Source organism: Gnatocerus cornutus, chromosome 8 (genome assembly GCF_029298725.1).
Source record: "Gnatocerus cornutus isolate USDA-ARS CGAHR chromosome 8, icGnaCorn1.1, whole genome shotgun sequence".
NCBI classification, from domain to species: domain Eukaryota; kingdom Metazoa; phylum Arthropoda; class Insecta; order Coleoptera; family Tenebrionidae; genus Gnatocerus; species Gnatocerus cornutus.
The window spans coordinates 15,485,154-15,508,240 of NC_142240.1; the positions used below are offsets into that span (position 1 = coordinate 15,485,154).

The 23,087-nt window shown below is 38.8% G+C and overlaps 3 protein-coding genes across 3 annotated transcripts; 1 reads left to right on the plus strand and 2 right to left on the minus strand.

Annotated features, from left to right (window-relative positions):
- Positions 1 to 975: 975 nt before the first annotated feature.
- On the plus strand, positions 976 to 23,079 carry LOC148170319 (uncharacterized). Its single transcript, XM_088044105.1, has 4 exons — positions 976 to 1,396; positions 9,665 to 9,861; positions 19,172 to 19,436; positions 22,125 to 23,079. Exons 1-4 carry the CDS (start codon positions 1,099 to 1,101, stop codon positions 22,397 to 22,399), a joined length of 1,035 nt encoding a protein of 344 aa, XP_087900231.1. The 5' UTR covers positions 976 to 1,098; the 3' UTR covers positions 22,400 to 23,079.
- LOC148170320 (glucose dehydrogenase [FAD, quinone]-like) lies at positions 2,143 to 4,426 on the minus strand. Its single transcript, XM_088043505.1, has 5 exons — positions 4,357 to 4,426; positions 2,638 to 4,309; positions 2,500 to 2,563; positions 2,392 to 2,456; positions 2,143 to 2,356 (listed from the first exon to the last, which is right to left on the minus strand). The coding sequence occupies exons 1-5, from the start codon at positions 4,424 to 4,426 to the stop codon at positions 2,143 to 2,145; spliced, it is 2,085 nt and encodes a 694-aa protein (XP_087899631.1).
- LOC148170321 (glucose dehydrogenase [FAD, quinone]-like) lies at positions 4,923 to 7,993 on the minus strand. The gene is made up of 6 exons (XM_088043507.1): positions 7,964 to 7,993; positions 7,822 to 7,926; positions 7,582 to 7,762; positions 5,258 to 6,925; positions 5,114 to 5,197; positions 4,923 to 5,053 (listed from the first exon to the last, which is right to left on the minus strand). The coding sequence occupies exons 1-6, from the start codon at positions 7,991 to 7,993 to the stop codon at positions 4,923 to 4,925; spliced, it is 2,199 nt and encodes a 732-aa protein (XP_087899633.1).
- Positions 23,080 to 23,087: the final 8 nt, after the last annotated feature.

A 23,087-nucleotide genomic window follows, 5' to 3' on the forward strand; every position in this document is an offset into this window, starting at 1 on the left:
AGAAGAAATTTGTATTCCTCCATTGGTGATAGTTTTAAATTATAATAATTTAAACAAACACTCACCGAAAAAAAAAACAGATTTTATTTTATAGTTGCGGAAATTTAAAAAAAAGAATTTAAACTTGTTAAATTTATATTTACCGCAAGCAGATGTCCACTGCATTGAAATTTATTTTAAAAATTGATCAAAATATATACGGCTAAATTTATTAAATTATTTTTACTTTTTACCAACAGCGTACTTCTGACATAAACGAAATATATGACCATGGCGGCGGCAGCAAATATGTCAGTACCGGTAGCAAATCATTTTAAAAATTGCGACAAATTTATGGGCTTCCAGCATAGTAACAATGGTGGAAAAAATCGTTTATGCGGGGGCGAAATTGCGCACATTTTGGAATTAAACTTAGAAATAGATTTGTACCATTTCTAGTCCGTTGGAAAAACACTTTAGTTTTATGCAGGGGTTGTTAATTTCCGTAAGAAGTGAAGAAGTGTTTTTATTGTTTTGAATGTCTGTGTTTTCGTTCCTCAATCGCAAACAAACAGTGTGCTCGTATTTGTTTACTCTGTGCATACGGCGCCAGATAATCCCGATTTCTGTCCTACAGGTGTCAAAAAATCGTCCTGCTGGAATCCTTCCAGTCCGTCTCAGCTGTTGATGTGAAATAAAAAAAGAGTTTTGATGAGCCTTTTCCGAATACAAATTTAATATGAAACACTAGCATTTTAATATTCAGTGTTCATATGTGTGCGAGTTGTCACTCTTCAGTCGCGTGCTCCAAGGGTCGATGACGTAACACCACCCTTCCAATAGCGTCGTCCGTTGGGGAGCGGGCGGCAAGTTCATTGGTCGTCTAACGCGCCATGGAGGGTGTTCCCGCCCCCGTTTTCCTTCCGCACCCTCGTTTTTCGTTCCTCCCCTAACAGAGTTATTGAATTAAGCTTATCATTTGATTTCGACTTTGCAGACAGTCGGGTCTTCACGCGCGGTTCTGTCTCTTCGGAAAAAGTCCTGGAAGCAGCGATTTTGGCAGTAATCGCGCCGTAATTCGATCAAATTCCTGATCAGATTATCGCTGTGGTGCGTGCCATGGACTACTCGTACTTGAACCAAGCCGGCTTCGATTCCATGGGGGGCGGCATGGACCCCACCGGCCTCAACATGCCCTGTTCTTATGGCGACCTCACATCCTGCAGCCAGATGTCCCAGGCGGCGTACAGGTATACGGCGGCGGCGGCGTCCATGGCGCGGTCCTACAACCCTCCTGGTGGCGGCATGGTACATCATCCGGGAGCAGCCAGCTCGCAATGTGCCGTCATGGGCGCTCGGCCCCACGTCCAGGACGTTCATCGCGCCTCCATGTTCCCGTCCTCCATGAACCTGCAGAGTAAGTCACTTACACTAACACCACCGCCACAGACCGCTCCCGGCCGCTCGCTGGAGGCAGACTGACGGATGCCGAAGCCGTGCTCAGCTTCTTTTTCTCATTCCGGGCATTATAAGACCATAACTCAGTTGTGCTTCGCTAACAAGGTTACACCTCGACCTTAGCCACTACGGCGGCCCCCACCACCGTTCAAATTAAATAATTTAATAGCAGCGAAAGTTTATTGTGAATAATCTAGTTTGCCGGGTGCGGATCGCCCTTAAACTGAAGAACCGAGAGGGATGAAAGAAAGAAGACCTTTATTTGTTTAGGGTATTTTGCGAGGTTTCTAGGCTTTGCTTTCGGACCTTTTAAATCATACACCAAACCACAGTTTGTTCTATTTTTCACATTCAAAAGCGTCTCCGGAAAGCACTTGCGCCGTCGGATCACTCAACGATCTTGTTTATGGTTTCATTTGAACATTTCTCTACAATTAACGCATTTTCAAAATTTACTTCAGGTTTTACGAAAAAATAGAGTTTTCAAAAATGGTGGATGCGCCAGGAAAAATCAAATATTTGCAGTTTTTTTCTTAATGAGGCATCTATTAACTTTACGAGATTATTGCTAATTACATTACACCGCATTACTTTAAATTTTTTAGTTGGTAACGTCCTTAGATAATTTTACGGGAATTAAAATAGTGTACAAAATTTTTATTAAAATTATCGTCCTCCTAACTCAATTTGTTTTAAATCTCCTTTTTATAAAGTGAAAATTGTTTCCGAAACTTTGATGTAATGCTCATGACATTCTGTTTCTTTTTGAATACTTGACTTGTTATAAATTCTAGGTGTGATAAATTTATCTCTTTGAAATTTGAAAATATTTGTAAAACTTAATGAGTGAAATTCTGCCGTCAAAAAATACAGGAAAATAATAAATTGTTTCAAGTAATTTTTGAGTCCGCAACCGTTTCTTTTAACAATAACAATAATTAAAAATTTAATTACTTATCCTTTATTGTAATCAAACTTCTAGGTATCATATTTCTGCTAATTGCCAACAGAGCAAATTTCTATTTGAACTTTTTACTTTTAAAAAAATAATTATTATAATACTGTAACTGCCTGTAATTGAAGATTTGATATAATCTTAGAGCTAAAGTTGCAAAGCGCGCCCGAACTAAAAAAATATTTATTCCTACTATTCCTTTATTGTTTTTCAATTACCTTTTTTGCGACTTTTAACCCCCCCACGCACTTTTAATCAAATCCGCCGCCTTCTCCCCCACCATTATCGCTGGAGCATTGGTATGAGCCCCCAAAGCAAAAGGAATAACACTGCAGTCAGCAACCCTCAAACTCTTTACCCCATAAACTCTCAACTCATTATCCACCACAGCTCCTGGATCATCCCTCGGTCCCATCTTAACCGTTCCAACTTGATGATGAAGAGTTTGTCCCAACGACCTCACCCCACATTTCCAATAATCGTCACTATCATACTTAAATTGAACACATTCAGGATCGCGAAGCGTGCTAAAAGTCGCGTTAAATTTTCGAAACGCTTCGGTCTGACCAAGTTTTTGAACAAACCGAATGGCGGATAAGAAAGCGTCTAAGTCTTCGTTTTGGGGGTCGGTGAAAAAGTTGCCGTAAAACAGAGGGTGGTCGTAGGGGTTGATTGAACGTAGTTTCATGTAGCCTTTGGATTTGGGGCTTAGAAGGATGGGCCACACCATGAAAGTGTTTTTGTTGAAATAAGGGACGAAGAGAGCGTTGTAAACTGAATCTTTTATGTTCATTCCTTGTCGGATGAAGAGACCGTAGTCTGTAGCGAGGGAGCCTCCCATAAAGAGAAGTTCCATGTTTGGTTTATCTGTGGAGTTCTTGGTGTTGTAATAAGCAATTGCTTGGACTCCACCGATTGAGGTTAAAAGACCTTCACCTTTCGTTAAGTAATTTACTATACTCGTAGGGTGAAAAACTTCGGAAAACTTAATTGTTGCGTCTTGGTCAGTGTGGAATAACAACCCTAAGTAAGCTAAGTGGTCTTGGAGGTTCTGACCGACGGGTAGGTTTCTGACCAGAGGTACCCCCAGCTCCTGCAAATGGTGTTGGGGTCCGATCCCAGACAACATTAATAGTTGAGCAGAACTGAAACTTCCCGCTGATAAGATGACTTCCTTTTTAGCCACAGCTCTGAGTTTTCGTCCGTAGAAGTCATATTCAACTCCATAGGCTTGACTGTTTCTCGGATTGATAAGTATTTTTGTTACGAACGCCCCTGATAGAATATGAAGGTTGGTTCTCAAGATCGCAGGTGCAAGAAACGCTTTCGCGACTGAGTTTCTCCTTCCTTCATCTACAGTCGCATGGACTCTCGAAACTCCAATTGATTCATTACTGTTATAATCTATGGTCGGCAACCCCATTTCGTGTAATCCATCAATAAAAGCACTGGAAATTTTCGTTTGGTACGCCATGGTCAAAGTAAGCGGACCATCATATCCATGGTACTCCCGATCTTCATTTTCTAATTGAGCGTTCTCTGACTTTTTAAAATAAGGAAGAACGTCGTCGTAGGACCATCCAGGATTTTCTTCACCCCATTCGTCATAAAAGTACTTACTCCCTCTCGTGTAGATCATGTAGTTAATAACAGTCGTACCACCTAGAGCTCGTCCCCGTGGCCACGGCATGCGATTTCCTCTACAAGCTAAAGCAACTCCAGGTTGCTCCTCCATTAAGTAGCCCCAATTGTAAACAGTTAGCTGATTCATCGAGACCAACATTGGAATATCAGTTATAAAGTTTTCTGGGGGTCCTGCTTCAAGGAGGAGGATTTTCCAATGGGAGATTTCGGAGAGTCGATTTGCGAGGACGGATCCTGCTGAGCCTGATCCGACGATGATAAAATCGTACGACACTGAAAAAAATTGTCAGAAAAAAAAAATGCGAAAACGGGGATTTTACAAAATGGGGTGTTCCATTGCGCTAAAGTTGGCAACGGTGTTAGGAGAAGTGAGATGTAGACTCGCCACATGTTGAGTTCGGTTTGATTAGATTTGGACACGTTTTGGTGGCGCGTGAGAAATCTCAGGTTTTACAAATAAAATACTAAGAATCAGGCTGATTAACAGGCTGAAGAATTTTAAACGTGTTGGTAGCGCTGCAACAGTGCGGCCAACAACCCAAAAAAACATCCAAATCTGTGAGATTTTCCCTTATTGATCTTTTTAATACACACTGGACAAAACCCGTTCTACCACCTGCTTCAGGTTTCACTTGTCTTTGTGCACAAAAAATGTGATTGTTTTGGTCAACCGGTTGACCTTCATAGTATAGAAGTGTGAGAACTGGATCACTTTTATTTTTATAATCCAGTTTAAGAATGACGTCAGAAGAGTGGCGAGATTATTGCTAATTACATTACATCGCATTGCCTTAAATTTTTTAGTTGGTAACGTCCTTAGAAAATTTTAGGGAAATAATTGTGATGTACAATTTTTTTATTAAAATCATGATCCTCTCATTTTGTTTTAGACTTCCTTTTTATAAAGTGAAAATTGTTTACGAAACTTTGATGTAATGCTCTTGACATTGTGTTTCTTTTTGAATAATTGAATAAAATTTTGTGTAATAAACTCTTTGAAATTTGAATATATTTGTACTTTGAGCAGATATAGATTTGAACTTCTCACTTTTAAAAAATTAAATATTTATAACGAACTGTAAACTGCCTTTAATCGAATATTTGATATAATCTTAGGGCTAAAGTTGCAAAACGCGCCCGAACTAAAAAAAATATTTTTTCCTACTATTCCTTTATTGTTTTTCAATTACCTTTTTTGCGACTTTTAACCCCCCCACGCACTTTTAATCAAATCCGCCAACTTTTCCCCCACCATTATCGCCGGAGCACTGGTATGAGCCCCCAAAGCAAAAGGAATAACACTGCAGTCAGCAACCCTCAAGCTCTTTACCCCATAAACTCTCAACTCATTATCCACCACAGCTCCTGGATCATCCTTCGGTCCCATCTTAACCGTCCCAACTTGATGATGAAGAGTTTGTCCCAACGACCTCACCCCACATTTCCAATAATCGTCACTATCATATTTAAATTGAACACATTCAGGATCGCGAAGCGTACTAAGTGTCGCGTTATATTTTCGAAACGCGTCGGTCTGACCAAGTTTTTGAACGATCCGAATGGCGGATAAGAAAGCGTCTAAATCCTCGTTTTGGGGGTCGGTCAAAAAGTTGCCGTAAAATAGGGGGTGGTCGTAGGGGTTGATTGAACGTAGTTTCATGTACCCTTTGGATTTGGGGCTTAGAAGGACGGGCCACACCATGAAAGTGTTTTTGTTAAAAAAAGGGACGAAGAGAGCGTTGAAAACTGAATCTTTTATATTCCTTCCTTGTCGGATGAAGAGACCGTAGTCTGTAGCGAGGGAAACTCCCGTTAAAAGTAATTCTATGTTTGGTTTATCTGTGGAGTTGTTGGTGTTGTAATAGGCAATCGCTTGGACTCCACCGATTGACGTTAAAAAACCTTCACCTGTCGTGAAGTAACTCACTAAACTAGCGGGGTGAAAAATTTTGGGAAATGTAATTGTTGCGTCTTGATCAGTGTGGAATACCAACCCTAAGTACGATAAGTGGTCTTGAAGATTCTGACCGACGGGTAGGTTTCTGACCAAAGGTACCCCTAACTCCTTCAGGTGGTTTTGAGGTCCGATTCCAGACAACATTAACAATTGGGCAGAACTGAAAGTTCCCGCTGATAAAATAACTTCTTTTCTTGCCACAGCTCTCAGTTTTCGTCCGAAGAAGTCATATTCCACTCCATAGGCTTGACTGTTTCTCGGATTGATAAGTATTTTTGTTACGAACGCCCCTAATAGAATATGAAGGTTGGGTCTCAGGATCGCAGGTGCAAGAAACGCTCTCGCGACTGAGTTTCTCCTTCCTTCATCTACAGTCGCATGGACTCTCGAACAACCAATTGATTCATTACTGTTGTAATCTATAGTCGGCAAACCTATTTCATTTAACCCATCAATATAAGCACTGGAAATTGGCGTTTGGTACGACATGGTCAAAGTGAGCGGACCATCATATCCATGGTACTCACGATCCTCATTTTCTAACTGAGCGTTCTCTGACTTTTTAAAATAAGGTAGAACGTCGTCGTAGGACCATCCAGGATTTTCTTCACCCCATTCGTCGTAAAAATACTTGCTCCCTCGCGTGTAGATCATGTAGTTAATAACAGTCGTACCACCTAGAGCTCGTCCCCGTGGCCATGTCATGCGATTTCCTCTACAGGCTAAAGCAACCCCAGGTTGCTTCTCCATGAGATAGCCCCAATTGTAATCAGTTAGCTCAACCATGGATACCAACATAGGAATATCAGTTATGAAGTTCTCTGGGTGTCCTGCTTCAAGTAAGAGAATTTTCCAATGGGGAATTTCGGAGAGTCGGTTTGCGAGAACGGATCCTGTGGAACCTGATCCGACGATGATAAAATCGTACGATGCTGAAATAGATATTTACATAACAAGTACGGAAAGTAACCAATTTCGCACGAGTGTAAAAGTAGATGCACGAGGCGCCAGCCGAGTGCAGATATTACACGAGTGCAAGAAAGACACTTTCCGACGAGTTATGTACACTATTTTTCCTACGACCTTTCATCATCAGGAAGAAACCATAAGTTTCAACAATAGTTCATTTCTTATCTATTCTAAATGCCATTTTTCTACAACCTCATAAAAAAGTGACGTATTTCACATGTTTAGAGGGTTCATGTTTTTGTACATCCATTTCCGAAAGTAAAAGTCACTAGTGTGATATGAATATATCCGCACAGACCTGTCAAAACTGATTTGTCAAAAATGACCTAACCAACTCATTTTTACCATTATGCATGTTGTTTTAGAGTAAATCGTCTAGATATTTGAGACAAAAATTCAAGAGTTACATTTGTATTTGAAAATAACTGTCAATTTTGACAGGTCTGTGCGGATATATTCATATCACACTAGTGACTTTTACTTTCGGAAATGGATGTACGAAAACATCAACTTTCGGAGTCATCTAACCGTGTGGAAAATGTCACTTTCATATGGGGTCGTAGGAAAAAAAAATTGTCAGAAAAAAATATGCGAAAACGGAGATTTTACAAAATTGCGCTAAAGTTGGTAACTGTGTTAGGAGAAGTGAGATGTAGACTCGCCACATGTTGAATTCGGTTTGATTGGGTTTGGACACGTTTTGGTAGCGCGTGAGAAATCTCAGGTTTTAGGCATTCAAACAAAATACTAAAAATCACGCTGATTAAACAGGCTGTGGATTTTTTAACGTGTTGGTAGCGCTGCAACAGTGCTGCCAACAGCCCAAAAAAACATCCAAATTTGTGAGATTTTCCCTCACTGGTCTTTTTAATACACATTGGACAAAACCCGTTTTATCACCTGCTTCAGATTTCACTTGTCTTTGTATACAAAGAAATGTCATTGTTTTGGTCGACCGGTTGACCTTCATAGTAAAGAAGCGCGAGAACTGGATCACTTACGTTTAAAATCCAGTTTAAGAATGACGTCATGGAAGAGTGGCGAGGAGTAGAACAGGTTGCAATCGACGATTTTCACACAAATTTACAAATATTTTTTTATGCCGGAAAATTGTTGAAAATGACCTCAGATTTCATCCCTAAAATTTACTGATATCTCGTAGGGTAAATCTAATGCAATTTGTCCTCATTTTACGCAGACTTCCACATAGAATCCAAATCTGTTTTTATTTATTTAAAATCGCCCTAGAACAACAAATAATTGAATTAGAAGCGATTGAAGTTTTGCCAATTTTGACGCTTGATATTTCCGGAATTAAAACAAATAGAAAGAAACTGTCATTGTTTTGACTTTTGAATTCTTCTTTAATTTTTAATAAAATAAGTTGTTTTAAAAAATCCGTTTAAATTTAGTGTTTATCGAAATCCAAGAAATAAAAAACTTCTTCTGTCAATTAGCTTGAGCGAGCCTTTGTCAGAGTGTGTCATCACCTTATGATTTTATAACGAAGGAGGCTCCCACAAACCCAAACATCACTCACGAAATTATCATCACATCCTCTTTTCGCTTTCTTTCCACTCGCGAAAGCGCAAACATTTACCCCTTGAAATAGAAAGAAAATAAACAGGAGGGATGGAAATATGTAATTCGCTTTTCATTTGGCCGGATCGTTCGTCAAATTTTCTCTTCATCGAATAAAAAACACATCACGGAATTTGTTTGTGCTACCCAACAGTTAATTTCGAACCAAGACCAATTCTTTATGGAAGAAACGATGTCTGTCGCGCTCAATTTGCCAGGAAGTCAGTCGGAAACGGCTTCCGATAAATTTGGATGCCATGGGGTTAATTGCTCTCTGTGGTCAAAGGAAAATTCTTGCAACAAACTGTCCACATTGTCTTGCTTTCAGTTCGACTTGGATAAACCGAGGAGGAAAATTGATGTAAATGCGCATCGAATTTTTATCGTCCTTTTACTGTCGCAACATGTAGAAGTAACTTTATGGTCGAAGGAACTTCTTTTATGGCTTGGAAGACGAATTTCTTTGTCTTTTGCCTTAAATATCAAACAATATAAATCTTTTATGCTTGACGTCCGATTTTTGATTTCCACGATTCAGTCACGAATGCATTGCAAATATAAACTTACACGATATCGAACGTGCTTTTCAAAAGAGAGTTTTATCGCGCTACGAAACGTGCTCGAATAAACTATGCGTTCTTTCAGAATCGTAATTGTTCAAGTTGGTATTAATTTAGTTAGGATATCTATTTCTCTTGTGGGGACGAAACCGCTGTTTCAAAATTCACTAGTTGGTTCCTACTAACCAATCTATTAAGTTGTGTGGAATACATTTAAACTTCCAACAAAACCGCTTAGGATTAGGCAGGCCGATGTAAATTCCTTATTTGTCGGTTTTCAGTGGTGGAACGAGCATAATCTTGGGGAGTAAATAAGGGAACATTGGCGTTAGCCAGATTCTGAGGCTGAGGCGGACATTTTTCATTGCGTAAAGAAGGGAGAATCCTGTTGCGATCAATATAGGCGTTTCTTCCTGCTAAAGTTCCTGCTAGTCAGTTGGAATGGCGGCAGTGCACATTTCCAGCAACGTGACAACTTTCCCAGGATTTTATGATAGCTCTCGCAGGATTCTCTTATTTTTTCTTCGTCGTCTTTATTTTTTTCGATTTTTGTTATTACAGGTGGATTGCCTTATAAAGTTTATCCTGGTCATGATGGTGTCCTTACGGAGAAAAGGAAACAAAGGAGGATAAGGACGACGTTCACATCTGCACAACTCAAGGAACTGGAACGGGCTTTCCAGGAGACGCATTATCCTGATATCTACACAAGGGAGGAAATTGCTATGAAAATTGATCTCACGGAAGCCAGGGTACAGGTTAGTCAAAATTTCGATTAATTCCAAACCCGCCGACAACCTAAATAAACATCACAGCCAAAAAGAAATTTGACACGAATCAATTTTTCATTACAACCACAATTGCGCTTCGAAATTATTTAACGAATTATTCATAGATTAGGAGGTGTGGCTCGTTACGATTAATTTGTTTATTTGTCGTTGCTTGTGAGCCAAATCTTTGTTAGGTGACAAGAGAAAAAGTTGCGATTAAATGATCACGATTTGTCAGATGTTCTAATGAATGTTTGCTGTGCCAAAATGACGTATGCTGCGTATTTGTTGGAAGACGACATTTTTGGGCGACTAAAAGTTTATCAATGGTTCGAAAATAAACGAAAAACTGTTTTTTCTGAATTCCTCTTTTTATTGGCCCACGTTTTGCGTAAAAATAAAAATTAGAATGCATAAATAAATAAGTAGTTATTTAAATACCTGTTCTGAGAACAAATTTTCGAAATAAGTTGCTACATTAGTTTTTATAGTCGTTTATTCGCGTGTATCATACAATTTTTTTTCCAATTTTGGAGGATTTTCAAAAAAGGGCATTGCTTAGGTGCTCTTTTTGTTCTTTTTCGTAAACTAATTTTAATTTTTCTGGCAATAAATTATATTGAAACTGCGGCTTCGTTTAGACCATTTTATGGAATGTTTTTGTCCTGTTTATTTGTCATTTCAAACACACATTCAGACTCTAAATTGGCAAAATGAAGAATTTGCGAGACATTTTTACAAATAAGCCATCCATAGCAACGAAAATTTCAGTGGTAGTGCAAATTTTAATTTTTTTATTTCTCTATTTGCATTGTCAATAGCAGTGTGAATAAAATGTTGCTGTAAACATCTTATTCATCCTATTCATTAAATTATCATTTATTAGTAAAAATTGGGAAAATTAATTTACATTTCTGGAATTAGGTCCCATTAATTTTAAGTGAAAAACCACTATTAGGAGAAGATGCTAAAAAATGAAGTTTGATCTTTTTAACTAAAATATTAAATAAGCACTTTAATAAAAGTACATTTTTATATTTTTTTAAACGGAAACTTTAAAATTACGAAAATGATAGACCTTAAAATGTAAATTTTGAAAAGTTTTGCCTATTCCCAAAAATAAAAATTTTTAAATCTTTTTTATTATTATTAGGAACATTTCTTATTCAGAATCTTGACTTGACAAGTCAATAATAGCACCTTCTCCAAATTTCATACCTATAGCTTCAAAATTATGAAAATGGCAGGCATTAGAATGAAAATTTAAAAAAAATTGTATTCTCCTAAGGAAAAAATCTTTAAATAATTATGTCGTTTTTATCTATAATTTTTTCCTTTAGCACAATTAAAAATCAAACTAAGACTACCACTTTTGCCTCATTTTATTTTTCTAGTTTTAGAATTACGAAAATGACAGGCTTTTGAATCTAAATTTTGAAATTATTTGCTCCCTTTCAAGAAAAAAAAATTCTAAAATTTGCCGTTTTTTATCTATATTTGTGTACTGTGGCACAATTTAAAAACAAGACAATAATAAAATCTTCTCCAAATTTCGTACCTCTAGCTTTAAATTACGGAAATGACAGGCATTAGAATCAAAATTAAAAGTTTTGCATCCTCCTATAAATAAAAATTTCTAAATCATGTCGTTTTTATCTATACTATTTTTCGTTTGCTACAATTAAAAAACAAGTCAAGAATACCAACTTTGTCTAGTTATATTCCTCTAGTTTTAAAATTAAGGAAATAACTGGTCTTTGAATCTAAATTTTGAAAATATTCACACCCGTTTAACAAAAATTTCTAAAACTTGTCGTTTTCTATCTACAGGGTCCGGCAACACTTGTGTCCACCCCCAAAATCGTCTTTTATTTTAAAGTTACAATTTTGAAAATTTGCATACGCTCATAGTTGACAAAGCTCTAGAAGCTGACGCAAAAATTTGTTTTTTATCACGGTTTGGTTGGCGTCGCGACGCCTAAGAAGTATAATTTTTAGCGATTTTTGAGTTTTTGCGGAAATATTCGCGAATTCAATGTTCTTTCAACATAACTGTGATACAAATATCTGAGTTGTTATTTTAATTCTAATGCAAATTGTGTTTAAAATTTGCGAAAAAAACGTTGTTTTATCAAGTTAGTTTTCAAAATTATGGCCGCGCATCGGCAAACTACGTTTACACTAAAATTTCACAAGTCACTTCACTCACTATTATAAAGGTTAATTTTGATTAACACGGGCATGCTGCACTTTATGGACACCAGAAATCGTTAATTAACATCGACAAAGCGACAATTTCACCAAGTAAGACTTTTGTTACAATCTAAAGCGAGCCAAAAGATATATGTCATTTGTGACACAAGATGCTGACAGATGGGTGTAAACGTAGTTCCCAACTTTGACGTAATGAAATTGGAAACTAACTTGATAAAACAGCATTTTTTTCTCAAATTTTGAAGACAATTTGCCTTGAATCTAAAATAACAACTGAGATATTTTTAACACATTTATATTGAAAAAAAATTAAATTAGAGGTTTATATCACAAACCCTCACAATTAACTAAAAATGACATTTTAAGGGCGTCGCGACGCCAACACTATCAGTGATAAAAAACAAATTTTTGCGTCAGCTTTTAGAGCTTTGCCAACTATGAGCGTTTGCAAATTTTCAAAATTTTATCTTTAAAATTGAAGGCGATTTTGTGGGTGGACACAAGTGTTGCCAGACCCTGTATATAAATGACAAATCTTAAAATCTAAATTTTGAAAATGTTTGTTGTCGCTTTTTATTTTGAAAAAAAATTGTTTTGCCAGAGTACACATTTTTTTAGAACGACTTTAAATTGCAAAAATATTGAAATGTTTTTGAAAAAAGTTTCTCTATAGGGCAAGTTTTGGAAAAAAGTGACTTTAAAATACCTTGACCTAATTTGGAGCAAACGTTGTTGTGTTTTTCGAAGAAATGAAGAACTGCAAAACGACTTTTATTGTAGAAAACACAAATAAATTCCACCCGTCGCCAAACCCACAATAAAATAATCAAGGCCCCCGAAAATAATGTCGAAACCAGAATCTCATCTAAATCGCCGAAATATGTAAACCACTGTCAAATTTGAAAGATTTCGGACAGTTGTGTTCCTCCTACCACAATATCAAACAATTATGGAAAAGCTCGTTCAAAAATAACTTGTGACGTATCAAAGTTTGCAATATTAAGTTTATTAATATTACACAAACGTGTTTATTTTTTGGCATCACCAAGTGATCTAAAAATACACTTGTCTCTAGTTACTTTTACTAGTGATAGGGATGGCATGTGTTGGGAACAAAGAGTGGCGGCGTTACGCCTTTTTGACCGAAGGGACGCGTCACGAAGGGCACAATTGATCCTAATTGTTACCGGTTTGACAAACAACAGGATCCTGTGTCAAAGGAAAACAATGGGGCTTAACAAATCAATCGTCCGTGGAGTGTGCAAGAATGGGTTGGATGGAGGCGGCGGTGATAGTTTTCAGGCAATGATGACGAGTTTGTGGGCGGACGAGAATTTGCCAGGATAAATACGAAAGTGTGGAAGTTTTTCGTGAAAATTTTGTCAATTTCGGAGGCACGCAAGTCGGGCCCTTGCCCCACCATAATAATAATGTTTGTGTTTATTAGGGCCTAATATAAGTTTACGGGCGTTTATAGCCCCGTCGTAACGACTGAGTGTGTAATGGGTGCACTTAGAGGCCATCTGCCGGCCATCCCGTCGCCACCTCCACCATACCTGTGCTCCAACATTTGTTTAATTTCCCCGTAGATGGAAATAAATATTGGTAGATTGGTCGAATTGTGGCGTGATGACCGGAATTTCTTCCGGAGGCTGTTAATCCGGTTAGTCGACGGTCTCTCGAGCGGCCCCACTTCACTTCCGGTGACCGCGGGCATCTGTATTCTGCATATACACGCCAATGTCCGGCAACTCGTAAACTATTCAAATGCTCATCCATCAGACACTGACAGAATTTATGGAGGTCCTGCTGTGCCACGAGTCAGGAAGACGGTTGCCTAAGAAACGGACGTTGTTTCCAAGAGGCTTAACGATCAGCCAGCTCCAGACCCTGACCACGCAAAAATGTGCCACTCTTTATTCAAATTGTAATTTTGGTCAGTCCAAAAGTGCATTTTACCTTCCACATTCGCGCATCCTTTCGGGGGCGGCGTTGGGAATTGGGAGCGAAAAGATAAAGCTCGCGTATGGTCCATAAAACTCGCTAAATGACGCGAGTTCTCGTCACTATTTTACCCACAAACCATTTCGCGGTCGCAGCCCCATACGCGCGCTCTAACTCTGATATATGTGTTTGATTTTCTTTGCAGCCGACTCATTTTTGTTATATAAACACATCTCTTAATTGGAAGCGATGGACGGCGAAGAATTTATAAAGCCACTCCGCCATCAAACATTTAGTTTGAAACTACACAACCAGCCATAAAATCAGCACTGTGTCAGAACGAACCGATTTATTCGCACATTTTTTTGATTAGTATGGGAACGTGGCCCAAAATTATCAACGGTGAGAGATCAAGTGGGCTGGAAACAAGAGACGTGTGAGCCGTCATGTTAACACAAACTCACAAGCACCGGAACAAAAGAAAATTTCACGGATAGTCGCGATTACAAGAGGGCACGTGCCTCATAATACGACACTCACAAACTAGCCTAAAATGCGGAAAGTAGTTACTTCCCGCCCCGATAGGGTCTGTCATTTTCTCACATTTCTTCAATCATTCATCAAAGAACATCCAGATGGTCACGGTCTTCATTCCTCAATTCTCATTTTTCATTTCGTCCTTCCGACGCGTGCTCAATTTAACTTTTCGTCGGTGGTGGTGGCGGCGGGCGGCGGCGGTCTCTCGGATTATGAAATATTCAGGGCAACAACGAAAACCCAGGTGCACTAACACGCCTCTTACAACCGACTAAATTAAAGCTAACGATATCAATATCTATAAAAGTAATTCCATCACTTTCGGTTTCGGCCCCCACAAATTATTCATTGTCGTTTTGGATCTAAAATGCGCCATCAGAAATTTAATGGATGAGGTTTTGGGGTTTACGCCGGTGCAACGGGAGATATGGCGGTCGGGGGCGGCGACACGAATGCAACATGGACGGTATGCTAATTAAAATTAAAAGGCGACGCCAATGTCACGGTATTGGATGGCTGGGTTGAAATTGACAAGTTTGCAACTGATCGGAAAATTGCCAAATGGGGGTTTTTTATTCTTTCGCGTTTTTAGATATTTGCGTGTGTCGTTAAATAGTCGATTTATTGACCATTCAATTAACAATTAACATCGCTGTGCCCTTTACACCGCCAAAAACAAGTCTCCATTCCCACGGCAGCAAATTCCCAGTGCCGTAATAAAATATTCATGTTGATATTTTGATCCAGCGATTAAACAATTACAGTGACAATTCAGGCAAATCTCTCGGGGGGCATATCGCGTTCTACCTCAGTCGTCCTCCTTTACATTCGTTCGTCACAGTGGCGGCGCATTAGTTTCTATATTACACTCCCCCAACACAACGTCACTCCCATTATACCCCATTTAGCAAGTGTTCCTCCAGGGACATCCTCATCGTGAGAACGTTCGACGAAATCCAGAAAAAACTAACTAACGATCCGTAAATTATGCATTTCATTAGTTAATCTTCATAAGTAGGGTTGCAACTCAAAGAACTAAAACTGAATGAGTTATGTTCGTTGTGTTTACGCGAAAGACGGCATAAATTAAAAAGTGCGACATCGGAGGAGGGTTTCTACGAAATTTAATCAAGGGATATTACGAATTTAAATCTAACCGCTGCGAATTTTCGAAATTAAAACGCTCATTGGCTCTGGAATAATTAAAAGCGGAAAAGTTGGACAAAAATTAGAAAATAGAGGCGTGGGCGAGGTAGAATTATGAAGTCCACGAGAATTCCGAGACAAAACATTCATTTTTGACTCGAAAATCCGAAAGTCTCGCCATTCCAATTCTCGCTTACTTTACTCTTGAAAAAATATTTTCCCGCAAATCCGATTAATCCGTAATAATTGTCTGGAAAATCCCGGTCGATACCACCAAAATACAATTAGAGAGATACGATCGAGGGATGCATCAGATATTGGGACAATGTTGGTGCAGTGACGGGAAGTGATTAGACTGAGTGTTAGTAGCAGTTGTGCTTTGGCAATCGCAATAAAATAAATGTCTATCTCCGTCTGCTGGTCTGCCGATTACCATTCGCTTCAAATCGCATTATCGTTTTCTGTTTCGTCCCGTTTCACCGGGACGCACTTCATTTAAGCATATGGGGGCCTAATTCAATCAGGATCATGATCTGATTCCGAACAATTAGACTAAGAAGGAAATTGCGAATTTATAACAAAATTCGTATTTTTGGATACGTGACGTTGCGCAGAGGTGGGCGACGAATACGGTTTCATTGCCAATGAAATGATTCACTTTAGGATGATTTATTTTGCACACATACTTATTGAAAAAGAAGTCGTTAATTTGCCAACATGTCACTTAATAGGCTCCAAATACCAACGTCTAAAAATAGTGTGAATTTCCACGGTAATTTAAATAATAATTTCAACCATTTCTACTTGAGGTCTTATTTGTTTATTTTTTCGAAAAGTTGGTTTCGTGTCAAGTTCAAACAGCTGCTGCGAATTTTTAACACGAATTTCAACATTAACCTAAAATCTATTTTTTATGGGAGCGAATGCAATCATTACAGGAATAGAAAGAAAAGATAAACACAGATTCTTTAAATTCTCGGGCAGTGTATCATGATACTCGATTTATTTTATTGATAAATGAAGTCTCTCCGGTCAATCATTTCTTCCCCCACAAACCTACTTGTCCGACGGGTGCAACTTTCCAAGACATCCCCCGATTAATCCATTTAAAATACGAAAATAAACCCCCTACGGTTTGCCACCCCGTCCAAACGACCCCTACCGTTTAGCGCTTCTCTTTGTCCTGTACGTTTCCGAGTGGAAATGATTTAATATTCATTACAATAGCAAAAGGACTTGCTACTTACATCATAATCCACCCCTGTCGCCCCAGGAAATAATAGAAAAGTGCGTGTCATGTTTGGTAACATGTGTTCTCGATAAGCTCGCATTAATTGACTAAGGAAAGTTCAGTTTTTTTATTCAATGTCGACTTCAATAATGCAAAAGCCACCCTCTTGCCACGAAGAGCTGTTAACACAACGATTTCAATGGACGAGGCGGCGGCTTGTTATTAATATTTAAAATACAGGTTATGTATGCATAGATGGTGCTCGTCTTTTATGTTACCACGAGTGGAGCCGTAAAAGTGTCTCGGTTTGCCTCCATAAAATCCAGGACGTTGCAACATGTTTGCTGGAGGTGTTCCCTGCAATTTATGGGGATGTTGGAGAGATTAAAATTGCCGATATTTGCACTGAGTTAATGACAATAAAAATCTTTCTTTACTATTGTAATCAATTTTTTATTATACATATCTAAAATTCTCCAAATGAGGAAACGTTTACTCGTCTCAAGTGTTTACGCGTCTCCCAATTAATCATCAAAACTCCCCCTCCTCCCCGATATTATTGTGTCAGGTGGTGGTTAGGGGTGAATTTTTCAAATCCAGAGCGAGAGCAAACAACAGAGGACGCGTTAAGCGCTTCACACATTGCGAAAGAGGGCAAGTTCCTTTAATACACATGTTTCCCTTGTCACTTTGTTAAATACACAGTGCATACGAAATGTCGTAGCTCGGTGGCGGTGACGGCGGTCCCTCGTTGTATGTGTGTGTGTCATCAAACACGGTTTTTAGCCCACGGTCTGGCTAATCTACTGCACAAATACTCCACAATCCACCAGCTACTTTTCGAACGAGATAATCCAAACAAAATAACACCGGTACATCTGTTCGCTTTTCTGTTTTCTTACTGGGACGTTGGAGGCGGCAAAAGCGAGAATTTTACAATGAATAATACGGCGAAACTTAAGGGTGGAATTTTACTAGGAGTATTTATCCCCCCATTAGATTAGTCTATAATTTTTTGTGTGTCACGTTCAAATTCGTCGCCGCCGCCGCCGCCACACCTGTCACATCTCAGTAGGCTTACGCGACGCTGCCATTCCGACAACCGCACAGGGCCTACTATATTATTAACCTTACCCAGCTTAATAAAGTCTCTGGATTTCAAACCGACAATTATGTCAAATGCTGCTTTTATATTATTACCTGAAAAAATTTGAAACGCGTCGCAGTCAAACCTGACATTATTTCACCTTAAAAGGTCATGCAAATCTGTCCAATCATTGTGTAAAAAATTGGAGGCGGCACAGCCGCCCCTGAATCAATCAGCGCCACTTAACTGCCTCATCACGCATGATTAGCCGTATCGTTGTGCAAACAACAATCACCCGTACCGTGTAATAATATTTAAAGAACTCATAAACATTGGCGGGTATGATGCCGCCGCCGCCGCCACCCTCTGGTAATTACGCGCGTACGAGGCCCGATTAAAATTGCTCCCGCGTACAATTTAGCGCTCTGTTCGTTTTATTTATGTTAAACGCAGGCCGCGAGGCAATCAGCGTAATCAATTCTGCTTTTATTTATTGTGTCATCCGGTATACACGGGGTTGGGATGCAAATACACACGGTTTTAGGGGTGATTTTTACAATCGCGTTCATTTGTGATACGGGGAATTATTTAAATTCGACGCGGGGTTAATCATGCTGGATGTGACATACATTTTGATGGATAATGCGAGCGGAATTTTTGGATAATTTGCTTTGGGGGTGCAAATATATCACAAGAGAACCACGAGGGCGGTTGGGAGGTGTAGAGGCTGTCGCCATCTGTAAGACAGTAGCACAAGACGGAGGAAATAATATTTCGTTTGATTGTCCCCGGTCAGCATCCCCTTTGCCACCTGAAATTAGCATGACGCGAAATGGCCCCGACGATCCATCGAAGCGTTCACTCTACAAAGTCTGCTGATTGGTGTTTGCGAAGGATCGTCTTGCACTGGTCGGTCCTGATTTCTCTCTGATTTGAGCAGACCGCTGTTTTATTGGCAGACAATTAAGAGTCATCGGTATTCGGCTCTCATCTCGATGTTTACAAGTTTGATTGAACGCAGGGACTCAGTTGGGGCTTTAACAAGCTTTTTAAAAGGTCGCATCGCTCACGCGCCACTATTGAAATCAGCGATTTTCGAAGGGTCGATAATTAAGAGAGATTTCTTTTTCTTTTGGTAGGTGTGGTTCCAAAATCGACGGGCAAAGTTCCGGAAACAGGAGAGGTTGGCACAGCAGAAGGCCACGAATAATACCAACGAAAATTCGAATCCTCCAAGTAATATTAAGGCGGAGACCAATGGAAGTACCAAAAATGGGTTGAATAAGGATATCAAGCCTGGGTCGCCACATTCGAGTATCTCGACGACGCCGAATTCCAATACCAGCAGCATTTCCAGCCATCAGTCTTCCAATGGGGTCGACGTCAAACCGGTTAACGGAAATGGTAAATAAACTAATAAGTCGAAAGCTTAGTGTCAAAAAGTTGTAACTACAAAAATCGCAATTTTGGTTTTGAACCACCATTTATTATCAAAATATGTGTTCTTACATCTGGTTTTCTGATATAATTTTTGTATTTTAAATTCTTGGTTTTATAAAAAAATTATCCAAAATGCACTAATAAAGAGATCTTTATTCACTCATTTGAGATAGATAAAGTACTCTATTACTCTCCAGAAACCATACAGAAAATTATGCTGCATTTCCATGCCAACAACGCAGGCATAGCTTTCTAAACGGTAAAAATTTGTCACTGCTGTCACTTCTGTCAATTTTTTGTAATGCTTTAGTTGCAACCAACCGAGGCTTTGGATAAAATCTAGTATTATATTCGAGTGTAAGGGCAAATTATTCACTCCAAAAATCTTATTCTCTCGATCTACGATTTCGAGATTAACTGATTTTTGTCGTGAACAATTTGCGTCCTTATTTAATAAATATCTATTACATGGTTTCAAAATGAATTGTATTTTATTTATTTTCAAGTAATTGTTACATTTTTTTTTCAAAATAAGAATAATTTGTTTAAGTTTTGCACATAAAGTCCGTTTTTTCTTTTTTAAACCACCAACACCGCAATCTTCCCCTCCATTACAACCGACAACGTTGCCTAGGGAGATTTTTGGTGAGAAAATAGTTGTAAAATTTTTGACATTTCTGAAAATTAGGCAGTGTTTTCGTTAAAAACGTTTCTTTTACAGCCTGTTGGATTGCAAATCAAATGATTTAATAGTGAAAAGACTCGGCACAGCCTGAAAGGCCGTTTTGTGTAATCAAATTGTCAATTAGGCAGTTAACCTATTTGATTTTATCACCAAAAAGTCACCATCGACGACGTTGCCGGTTGTAAAGTGGCGGGAGAGTGCGGTGTTGGTGGTTTTTTAATAAAAAAACGGACTTTAGCACTTTTTCACACTAAACACGCGCGAGTTAAACAATTTAATATAAAAACGTAAAATCTTAAAATAACATTTTTTCTAATTAGTAAAGGTTTTTAAAGCAGTTTGAGAAAATTGTATTAAGAAAATCTTTTTCTTATGTTCAAGCAAGCATTTCAATAGTTTATTGTATTGTTAACTCAAGAGAAGACAAATTTGTGAAATTGACAAGTTTACACTCAACCGATTTTTGCAGTTAGCTCTTTTTGACACTAAGCCCTCGAAATAATTGACTAGATTGAAGTTAGCGCCAGTTAGTAGAAGCTGATCATTGCAAAATTATATTTTCCGTGGTATTTTAGGAGATGCAGCCTTGAGATTTTTTGGCAAAAATGATTTTATGTGAGTGGGTGAATGGAGCATTGCCACTTTTCCGTCACAATTAGTATTGACTGATATTGTCTAATTAGTTTGATGAGCGTGGTAATGAGAATTCGCGTCCTTTTTGACTTTTTTTATTTTTAGTAATCCATCAAACGCAGGCTGTACCAGGATATAAATAATTCATTTGATCATTTTGTTAACATCGTTCGATTTTATTAGTATATTTTTCGGCGAGTAAATTTATGTTTTGGTAAAAACTGGAAATTACCCGCCCGTGTGAAAAATCGTCACAATTTGAAAATAAACACATTTGGCATTGCGTCAACATCATTTCAGGACTTAATTATCGTCCATGTAATGTAACCTGAAAAAGTGGTAGCGTCGTCCTTGCAGGTATCGATCCTGCGAGCACCTTCTGCCATTTTTGCATATGATTGATTCAGCTATCGTCCAAACTGGATTAAAATGCATCCCATTGTCCGTATGCACATATCCAATAGAGAAATGTAAATAGTCCAATGTAAAATTGGCACGTCTATTCCATAGACGTTCACAAAGGTCGACGGCGATGCATCAAAAAGCTCGAGCCGCCAGCATTTTATGGAATCGAAAGAGACAATATTATTTTTATATTCGAGAGATAAATCTAGCGAGCATCTGGCGAGCATCAAAACGTTTCATATGTGTTATTCATTCCCAATAAGTGGGAGGGTCCGTTTTCGCCCTCGCTTCTCCTGCTGCTGATGCTGGTTGCAGGACGCTCTGGCAGCAGGACAGCTCGCCGCGCCATTCTGACATTTAATCTAGAAAATTGCCCGCTGCCGCTCATTTATTTCCATTACTGTCAACTCTTTAGTTGGAGCTCGAGGAACCGCTCGAGCCGGCAATCTGATGTCATATTACTTGATGAGGAGAGTTCTTCTAAGCGATGGAGTCGCAAATCGTACACTCGCCGATAATTAATTACCTACTATTTATTTCTGATTACACAAAAACTCGTGGTTTTGACATTCAAAATCTTGAATGAGATTTATGGATCTATACGCGGAAAAAATACCAAACTGATTCAATCCGACAGTTGAAAGATGGTCGGGAAGGCCATATTTGTTACGCAACGGGAAAAATTACATCGTTACAAAGAAGGAATTTTCAGGAGCCTCACCACCTGAGCCAAACTGTGTCATCCTGATGATAAATTGCATTGATTAATTGTAATTTCTGGCGTGAGACGTGACATTTTTTATTCTAGATTAGTAGATTAGTGGCAAAGATCAGCTTCCAAAGATTACAGACGCCAGATAACACAGATCAAGAAATATAAAAATAGAAACGCTTTCGTTGGTCCGAATATGAATTTCCTATTTTTCCAGGGAAGCTGTCCGACGACTCGCTCCTGTCCAATAACAACAAATGGTCAATGAGCCCCCAATCCTGCAACACCGCATTACTAGTGCACCAAGCCAACAAAGTCCTCTCATCTCAACCGTCACATCTCCAATCGCATCACGGTTCTCACGCCGCCGCCGCCGCAGCTGCCGCCTTGTCCTCTCCATTCACATCACTTCTAGGTGCGAGCGGAGGGGCGGCGTCTTACTTACTAGGAGATCATCTTAAACCAACAGCAGCCGCCAACCATTTATTTTAAAATAATTAAAAAGATTAGGAGACATTTGTGTGACGCTTTCAGGGAGTCTTGTTTTGAAGAGGTAATGCAACCTTGAGGATTAAAAACAGTTATAATGTAGGCAAAGCTAAAAATGGATGTTTTATGATTATTTTCTTATGGGTTGTGTATTTTAGCGGGTTTTAGAGATGGATCATTGTTGAGACGGGAGCTGTCAGGGCTATTTTTGGTTTGATGAAAATGTTAAGTCTTTTACGAACACCTGGAGTTGGGAGATAATGCCAAGTGTTGCGCCGTCCAATTTTTTATTGGTTGTTTTACAAGGTTTATTTGTCGGGACGAATAAATTAACGGGAATTAACAGACTCATTGCTTCCAAACCTCCTTTAATACTGTAAAAATGTCTTCGGTGCGCAAGAAAAAAAATGTTGAGAATCCTGGAAGCGTCCACATCTCGAACATGGAAATCCGTCACAAATTGAATTGATTTATCGAACTATACGATTGGTATACGGATTTTCTTTAAATATATTGTAAATAGAATATTGTATACTAAGGATTGTGTCTTTGTATTTTTTAAGTGACTGTATATTTGTACATATAAGAGAAATATTTGTGTTCATCTAGCCGTGTAATTTTTCGAGGTTGTTCACAATATCATTCTACTTCACCTTCTAGTCCACTATTGTAATAATTTCGTGTAAATCAA